At 42.8% G+C, this 9073-nt stretch overlaps 1 protein-coding gene across 1 annotated transcript in view; it reads right to left on the bottom strand.

Annotated features, from left to right (window-relative positions):
• Window positions 1–331: 331 nt before the first annotated feature.
• The window catches only part of LOC143293452 (hexokinase type 2-like), a 23451-nt gene continuing 14709 nt past the window's right edge, over window positions 332–9073 (bottom strand). The window contains 7 exon segments of the mRNA XM_076604323.1: window positions 332–4339; window positions 5030–5166; window positions 5801–5940; window positions 6621–6779; window positions 7437–7549; window positions 8177–8362; window positions 8955–9073. The exon segment at window positions 8955–9073 is cut by the window's right edge and continues 97 nt beyond it. Of these exon segments, the coding sequence (XP_076460438.1) occupies window positions 4187–4339; window positions 5030–5166; window positions 5801–5940; window positions 6621–6779; window positions 7437–7549; window positions 8177–8362; window positions 8955–9073 (1007 nt within the window). The 3' untranslated portion in view covers window positions 332–4186.

The following is a 9073-nucleotide window of genomic DNA, read 5'->3' as shown; positions in this document are numbered from 1 at the left end:
TCTGTCTCTATATAATAAAGTGTGTCTACGTAGTAGGTCTGTATGAACGTGTGTGTGTGTGTGTGTTTGTGTGAGGTTCGTATTTGCATTTGAGCGTGCGAGAGAGCGAGAGAGAATAAACTGAGAGAGACAGAGAAAGACCGAGTGAGAGAGAGAGAACGTACACCCGTGTACATGTGCACATTTGTTTCTTCTTTAAAAATGGTCATAGCACACAGCCGCATTTGCTTCTACATGCACACACTAGCATAAACACACACACACACACACACTCTCTCTCACGCGCCCGTCACGCATCCAACATTATAAAATCCACAAACGCTTTTGAAAATTCTTTGCCAAAGCTTTATTGAGTCTTTTATTAAATTCTTTTTTTTTCGTTAATTTTTTTCCATTTGAAAAATTACCTTTCAAGGGTTCCAACTGTGACTTTCAAGCTGCCGCCCCTCCTCTCTCTCTCTCTCTCTCGTATACACACACTCTCTCACATGCACCCACATTCGCACGCACTCACATACACAAGCACACTTTTTTTTCACAACTCTTTTCCTCGCCTGCTTGTACTGCCCGGAGTACACACACACGCCAATCATGCCTATAAACACAGTAGTAGCAGAACCAGCAGCAGCAGCAGCAGTCTTGGCATTTTTCACCTTGACATCAACATTGAACAACAATGCTTATCAGACTGCTATCAATATCACAAAACGCTAACATAACGGAAACAAGATAAAGCCTTTATAGCGTCACGTTAAAAAAAGAAGAAGAAAGATTTGAAAAATCGAGTTAAAAAAAAAAAAGATAAAGAAAAGAAGAAAGACATGATGAATGATTGGAAGAACAGTGAAATAATGAGTTTAAAAAAAAGCACACAAAAAAACGAACAATGAGTTTCATAATCTCCATATAGAATGCACAGATACTGAATGGCATGGTCCACTCATATCTGATGTGTGGAGAATACCACATAAGCTGCCCCTAATGATTTAAACACGCACACACCAAAAATAATTATTTTTTTGCATTTCTTTTGCATCATTCCCCCCACCCACACCCCCAGCTATAATTCATGTCTTCTCCCAATTTTTTTCAAGTCTAATGGATTTAAATATATTGCTTTTTCGTTCTCTTCCCACCCACTCATATTTTTTCTTTTTTTTTTTGGATTGCATTCTTTATATATAATTTTTGTGGTCCGTTTTATTTGAAGCATGTAAGCAAGTGACTGGGCCAAAACCATTTTCAAACAATTTTTTTGTTTTTACTGTCCCATGTTCTGCACCATTTCAGTGGAATGTTTCCCACGCTGCTTATTTCGAGTCACCCCCATACTATACAACCACAATCGGGTTTGTCTGTAGCAACAGTCCTAGCGTGGCAGTCCACAGGGAACTATCGGTGTTCGGGCGCCAGGAGACAACACACCAGAGGAGACCCTGCTCTGCTGCTGAGTTACTTCTGGGGTGTTTAGTAACCAGTGCCGGTTCCGATTTAACGTACTTAGGACACCACCTACAAAGCCCCCTACTGTCGACAATAATTGCTTGCTTAGTCGCAGAGCCAGCCTAAGAGACTGAGCGTCTCCCCCAGAATGGAGAACACCACTGTGTCCGTCCAGCAACAGTTCCCCATGAATCTGCCGACACTGGTGACTTTGACAAGACTCATCCCTAGCGTGGAAGTGTAGGGGGATCGAAACTGAAGTCACTGTGACAGCAGCGCATGAAAGGCCACACAATTTGGGACAGACTGAGATATTTGCCCCAAACGACAGATGATAAAGTCTCTGCCACGTTTGGTGCTTGTGGTTTAAAAAAGATAATACTAGTTTTCGCTCCAGATGATGATCAGTTGATTCGGTTTTTTTTCCCCTCGAAAGTCGAATCTATGCAACTTTACAATTGATAATAGACAATAGAGGGTTTTTCTTTTCTTGATTTAAAAAAAAAAAAAAAAAAATCTAAGGCTTGTAGTCCCATTCTTTCATTGTTACGAGACAGTGAGTTATCATTGAACTGGGTTCTGTTCCTGCTTTTTCAAAAAGTAAGGGGCGGGTGAGAAAGAGGGTGTGGGGGGGGAGTTAGAGAAGGAGAGAAGGCGAAAGAGATTGAGAGAAGTGAGAAAGGCGGGTTGAGAGATTGAGGGAAGGCGAGAGTGATAGGAGAGAGAAAGAAAGAGAGGGTTACTTGTCAACATCATACTAGAAAAACGATTCCTTCCAATGTATGCCTTTATACGATTCTGTTACACCATAAAAAGAGCTGAGGTAGTGGGAAGTACGGTAAAAGCAAACTGTATCATTATGTAATATCACCTACTTCTTATTTCATCAACTACTCCAGATTAAACATCATAGAACATTCTACATCCATTTTGCAATCCCCGTCAACCGGAGATGGGAATACTGTTCACAAAATTAAAAAGCCGAGCTGAATAATATAGCATCCCCGTATCTACATCACAAAGTGGGAATGACCAATCAATCAACTGTAGATGAATAGATTACATTGTATACCCACGTTTAGAAGTTTATAAACAAAACCTGTGGCATGGCTGTTTACATCGAAGCAAGCAAAATGTCCTCACTATTTCTGTTTGAGTTTATAAACAAAAAGAAAATCGGGAGGCATGGCTGGGTACAACTGAAGCAAGCAAAATGTCCTCCACACCGTATCTGTTGCCACAGAGCGACAGAGGACGTCAAAGCCACCAATTCAGTTTGTGGAACAGATGGTGTTTTCGTGTCTGCTGCTGAAGGCTACTGCAGCGACTCTCATTTTCTCCATCACAGACAGAGGGAATGATTGGTTCCGGACCCTATTCAGCCCCTTTCTTCTTATGATCTGAGACAAGAGGGTACGCATGCTAACAGCAAAACCGAACGCCATCCATACGTGCGCGCTTCTTAAGGGAGAAAGGGGTGGTAATAATTTGAATTAAATAATGATAGAATACCGCCATTTCTACGTCACAAGAAGGGGGAGATAGATCTGATGTAAACGTCACAGGCTCTGACGTAAGCATCCCGACAGCTGTGTGTTAGTCCTGGCCTTTCAAGAGTTCTAACGAAACCATCGCAAGCTCTGTCGTAATCGTCACAATGTCCATTAAGTTAGTCCTGGCCTTCCAAGAGCTTGCAGACACTGTACACAGTGAACAGACCAATGCCCTCCTTTTCTTTTTCAACTCCTGCTGTACGTTTTGGAAACGCTTTACACGATGGAAGCTTTCAGACTCAAAAGAGGCAGCTAATACTAGCTAACCAGACACTTCTTTTTTCCCTATTTTTTTCAACACAGCGATGTGTAACTTTAAAAAAACACACTCCAGTATAGCACTGAGTATAACAACCAAGATCAATGTACAACAACATCAACGTCACCCAGCAAACTTGAGTACTCTTTTCTTATGTACACATCATTATATACATAACAAACATCATCATTATCATCATCATCATCATTTCAACAACACAGGATCCCGAGATGAGGAAAGCCCATCAACATAACAGTAAATAAAATAAAAATAAATCAGTTTCTGGTAGTGAACGCTGCAAGGAAACCTTGCAAAGAAGGCTGTTACATGCTTAGGTTAAAACGTCGCTCAGCAGAAAGCATGAACGACACATCAGAAAGCCCCAAAGTCGAAAATGAACTCCACCTTGTAAAAAAAACCCACTGAATTTTCTCGGGAAAAGTGAAGAACATCCCCTAAGTTCTCTCTCTCTCTCACGGCAGAGATCTGTCGTCTGAGCCTCCTCATCAAACACCCGCACCCTCACCCAGTCATCTCATCTCTCCCTCTCTCTCTCCTCTGCCAGGGTTTGTCAGTTGCGCACATGACCAAAGTCGTAAAAAAAAAAAAAAAAAAAAAAAAAAAAATCGCAAGGCCAAGGTCATTATCACCATCACATCTCCAGGTCAAGAGTTCACGGGAGGTCATGAGGCAGACAGAACTCACTGCATTCTCCCGCAATCATCGTTATCTCACTCACTTCCGGTCACGTGATCAGACGGTATGTTATTTTTCTCCAAAAATATACATCTTGGCAGAGACCAGGATTCCAAGCGAGCTGGGAAGCTGGTAGGAAGGATTACTGGCAGAGGTGAGGGAAGCGGGTCTGTACGACAATAGTCTCACGCAAGCTTGGGTATGGGCACACACACACTGGGGGGTGGTGGAATCTTCAGGCCTCCTGTCGAATGTCTATCCGCACGGGGCTTTCGCTCGTGGAGGTCAGGTTGTCTGACGTCAGCTTCCTGTTGCGCAGGCGCAGTGAGACAGCCGCCGTGAGAGCCGCCCCTTTCCCACTTCCGTCATGGGACAGGCTCAGCTTGAACTGTAACAAACATACGAAGGTTTTGAGGTTAAGTTTCAGTTTCACTTTCAAGAAGGTCAAAACGTACAGACTGATCCAAATACACAACAGCACATCTGACGTAAAGAAAAAAAAAAAAAAAATCAACACCTAATAAGAAAGGAGCAATAGACTCCGCATAGACTCAACTCTCTGGCCAGGACATTTTTTGAGTTAAGACAATGTTTGGTTCATTTCCAAGAAGATTTCAACCCGAATTCTCTTGCTTTCGTTTTTTTTTTTTTGTTTTGTTTTTTTGTTTTTTTTGTGCCTGTCTTACAGGTACACCACACAAACTGCAGTTAAATTCAACACGAAGACATAACATCAAGACAGCAGGACGGGCCAAAGAAGTGTTGATGGTGAAAAAAAACAGTTCCCAGCTCTGATATTCTGGCTATTACAGAGCGCTTGTTAGGTTAGGAATACTTTCTATCAGTCTGATTTTAAACGGATTTTATTTGCAGCAATAATAAAATATTTGCTGAATTAAAAAGATAAAGATTTACCTAACACAGAACCCAAGACAGGCATACATGTATATGCATGCACACATAAGCAAGCACGAGCGCAAACGTGCACATACACACACAAACACAAACGTACACACACACACACACAAAAATACACACAGAAACACACACACAAATACACACACACATGTATACACACCTTGAGTCCAGGTTTGACCAGCTCCTGGATCTTGAGACACATGAGGTTGTGGAAGCGGGGATGGAAGCGGTACAGGGACCCGTCCACAGCAATGGTGATCTCTGGCTTGTTCATCTTGTTGATCAACGTGGCCAGCCCTGTTGGTGGTCAACAGAAGAAAGGGAAAAAAAACGACATTAATCAGCGTTTCAGTCTCTCTGAACTGTCCTATATGGTCATCAGAAAAAAAAACCCATCCATGAGCGTTTCAGTCAGTAAACTGTCCTCTGTGCTCAGGAGAAGAAAACAACATTAACTGGCGTTTCAGCCTAAAAACTGTCCACTATAGTCAGCAGAAGTTGAGTCTCTAAACTGTCCGCTATGATCAGCAGAATTTGAGTCTCTAAACTGTCCGCTATGATCAGCAGAAGTTGAGTCTCTAAACTGTCCGCTGTGGTCAGCAGAAGTTGAGTCTCTAAACTGTCCGCTATGATCAGCAGAAGTTGAGTCTCTAAACTGTCCGCTGTGGTCAGCAGAAGTTGAGTCTCTAAACTGTCCGCTACGATCAGCAGAAGAAGAAAAAAGCAATCAAAGCAATCAGCATTTCAGCCTCTAAACTGGACAGCCTATCCACCACTTGGACAACCCCCAAATCAAACAACAGTCAAGCAGAGAAACTTTTGTTGTTCCTTGAATTAGATCGCTTGCACCCCCCCCCCCCCCACACACACACTCTCTCTTTCACTATTGACCCCCCCCCCCCCCCCGGATTAAGAGTACAGGTGTACTCACCAGCCGCAGCCAGGAAGGCTGCACGTGCCGAGATGAGGGTGCACACGTACTTGACCACCTTGCAGTCCTCTGTGGTGTAGTTCTCCACTCCCAACTCGTCCAGCACTTGTTTGGTGTTGCGGAAAAACTCGTCATTGTCACTGTCAACAGAAACACGTGGGGTTCCCAGTTGTAGATTTTTTTGTTTGTTTGTTGGGTCAGGTTTCCATCATTATTCCTTTCTTCTTCTCCTTTCTCCTTCCCTCCCTATTTTGTTGTTTTAGTTGTTTTTTTGTATTTCTCCTGTTATTTCTATTGTTCTTCTTTCATTTCGGCTTGTCTTGTTTGTCCATCTTGGTTCCTTCACGTTTCACATCTCATTTTCTCTCTTTATTATCTATCTATATCATTTCTTCCTATCATATACAGCTTATTTCTTCTTCAAAAACAAATTAGGGAAAACGTTTACACACAAAACATCAGATTCTGTTGAATGCAAACAATCTTTTACTTTCTCTCTCTTTTTTCTCTCTTTCCACCCCATTTTTCTATTCTCTCTCTCAATCTGTCTTTCTCCATCTGCCAGTTTTGATTATCATTTAAAATTATAGAAGCCACCTGTTTATGAGCACCTGTACGGGTTCACAGACTGGCAGCCCAAAGATTAAAATTTGAGGATCTCTTTTTCTCCACTGGTTAATCAATCAAAACAAAACAAGCAAAAATGAAACAAAACAAACAAAACTGATCTCTCGATTTCAAAGACATACACTAATTTGGTGAAAAGCAAATATAAACAAACAAACAAACAAACAAAAAAACAAAAACAAAAACAACTGACCTCTCGATTTCAGAGACGTATTTGGTGTAGAAGCGGCCACGTTCGAAGAGTTCGCACTCTGTGTCGACGGAGCGGAAGAGCAGGCCCTCCATGCTGAGTCGCTCCAGCACCAGACGCACGATCTCTCCCATGTACATGCCACTGATCATTTTCTCCAGGCTGAAAAACAAGCACACACACAGTCATGTACACATGAGTTTTTCAGACCATCATTCCTTAATACTTCTATGTATCTGAAGCCAGTAAGGAATCTTGGGTCTTGTTTTTTCTAACTTTTTTATTTTTTAGACAGCTTGATATTAAAAAAAAAAAAAAACAAAAAAAAACCCCAACAAAACCCAAGGTGTTTCTTGTTCAAGAAACAATTCTGTCCAAACAAATAAAGTACAAATGCAAATGTATCAATAAAGTAAAAAGTCTGCACGAAATAAACATTTTTTACTTTGACATACACACACACACACACTCCACATATACATCGATGAGATGTAGACGAATGAATTATTCTTCTATCAGATCATCTCTCGATTCTAGTTCGTTGACAGAAAAAAACTCATAACATTAAATTTCATTATCAATATGCCGCTGAATGATTCATTTCATAATCTATCTGCACATGTGACGAATCATTTATTTGATCACTTTATCTGTTTGCATATCTGCCTGTCATGGATACGCAGTTGTTGTCGTTTTTTTTTTTTTATCAACAAGTCTCTCTCTCTCTCTCTCTCTTACACACACACACACCTACCTATGCAACACACACACACCTATACAACACACACACACACACACACACACCCATACAACACTCACATCTGTTTCCCAGGGTTGATGGAGAAGGTGTCCAGTTCCCTGTCATACTCTGTACGCAGGAAGTCCAGACAGCCGTTGTCCCCGAAAGCTCCCCACTCCGTGTTGATGATCACCTGTCACACAGTACAGCAACAACACATGAGGTCATTCATTTCCCTTCCAAGACAAACAACAGTAGCAGAATCTTGATCTACTGCATGCATGTATGGCTTCCAGAAAATTCTTCTTCTCGGATTTTCTAAGTTTCCATACAGTCTTACGGCAGTACAATGTTTTATATATGGTGGTTCAGTCTATAAACAAACTTACAAACAAAATCTCTCCCTTCCTGTTTTTCGTACACAAGCAAGTGCGCACGCATGAACGATAAATCCCATGGGACACACGTACAATTATGTTAGGCCAACAGTTGGCAATTCCCAAGTAATCTCTCTCCATCTCAGCCCTCTCATCAACGGATTCTTTCTCTCTTTATCTCTTCTTCTTCTGCGTTCGTGGGCTGCAACTCCCACGTTCACTCGTATGCACACGAGTGGGCTTTTACGTGTATGACCGTTTTTACCCCGCCATGTAGGCAGCCATACTCCGTTTTCGGGGGTTCTCTTTATCTCATTTCCTTCAGTCCCCCCTTGATCATGACCCTCCACCCTACTGGATCCCCCGTAACACCCAACCCCACCCTTCCCTCTCCATACCCCATCAACCCACCCCCCATGTACACCCCCACATCCACTCCTCACCTGGTCGGGGTGGTGGAAGGTCTCCTCGTCCTCCCAGGTGCCCACGTTGTTGAGGTTCTCCATGTAGCAGGCGTTGCAGCCCGTGCCCAGGATCAGGCCGATCTTGCAGTTGCGGTCCATGTGGGCGGCGGACATCAGGGTGCCCACTGCGTCGTTCACGATGGCCACGATCTCCACGTTGCAGTTCTGTTTGGGGACAACACAGGGTTACGTGTGTGTGAGAGGACACTTCAGATGGGTTTAAAAAAAAAATATATATATATTTTTTATATATACTGAGCTGTGCGTCTATCTGGTCATGGCTGTTAGTGGGATTGTTTACAGTTCTGTTTAACTGGACATAGGGACAGGTGTGGATGATTTTTGTTGTTGCTGAAATATGTCAGTTTATTTCATAAATAATTGTGTGATTCTATGTGGTCTCTTTGGATGCCTAAACATGCACGCGTTTTCTAAGTGGTGTATCTTATGTATCTATTGTGAGCTGCATGAAGACAACCCGCCACACTCTCCACCCAACCCCCCCCCCCCCCCGCCCTAAAAAAAAAGCATACAGAAATAAAAATATTCTATTAATCTTACAGAAATAAAAAAACACATTCTATTCTTCCCTGTTCTTGTAAAACACCACTGACACACGCACACTCATCACCCCATCCCTACTTCAATGATAAAGACAACCCGACACCCAACCCAATCCAACCCTCACCCCCCCACCAAACAACAACAACAACAACAACACACACACACACACACACACACACACACACACACGTACCGTCCTTCTCTTCAGAGCCTCGTGGAGCAGGGAGCAGATGTCCTCGCCCACCACGCCCTCACAGCGGAAGCCCTTGGTCCACTTGGAGAGGCGGGCCTTGGCCAGGCCCTCCTGGCGGC

This window comes from Babylonia areolata, chromosome 19 (assembly GCF_041734735.1).
Source record: "Babylonia areolata isolate BAREFJ2019XMU chromosome 19, ASM4173473v1, whole genome shotgun sequence".
Classification (NCBI taxonomy): domain Eukaryota; kingdom Metazoa; phylum Mollusca; class Gastropoda; order Neogastropoda; family Buccinidae; genus Babylonia; species Babylonia areolata.
The sequence above is the reverse complement of the archived record's forward strand: the minus strand, read 5'-3'. Positions and strand labels throughout refer to the sequence as shown.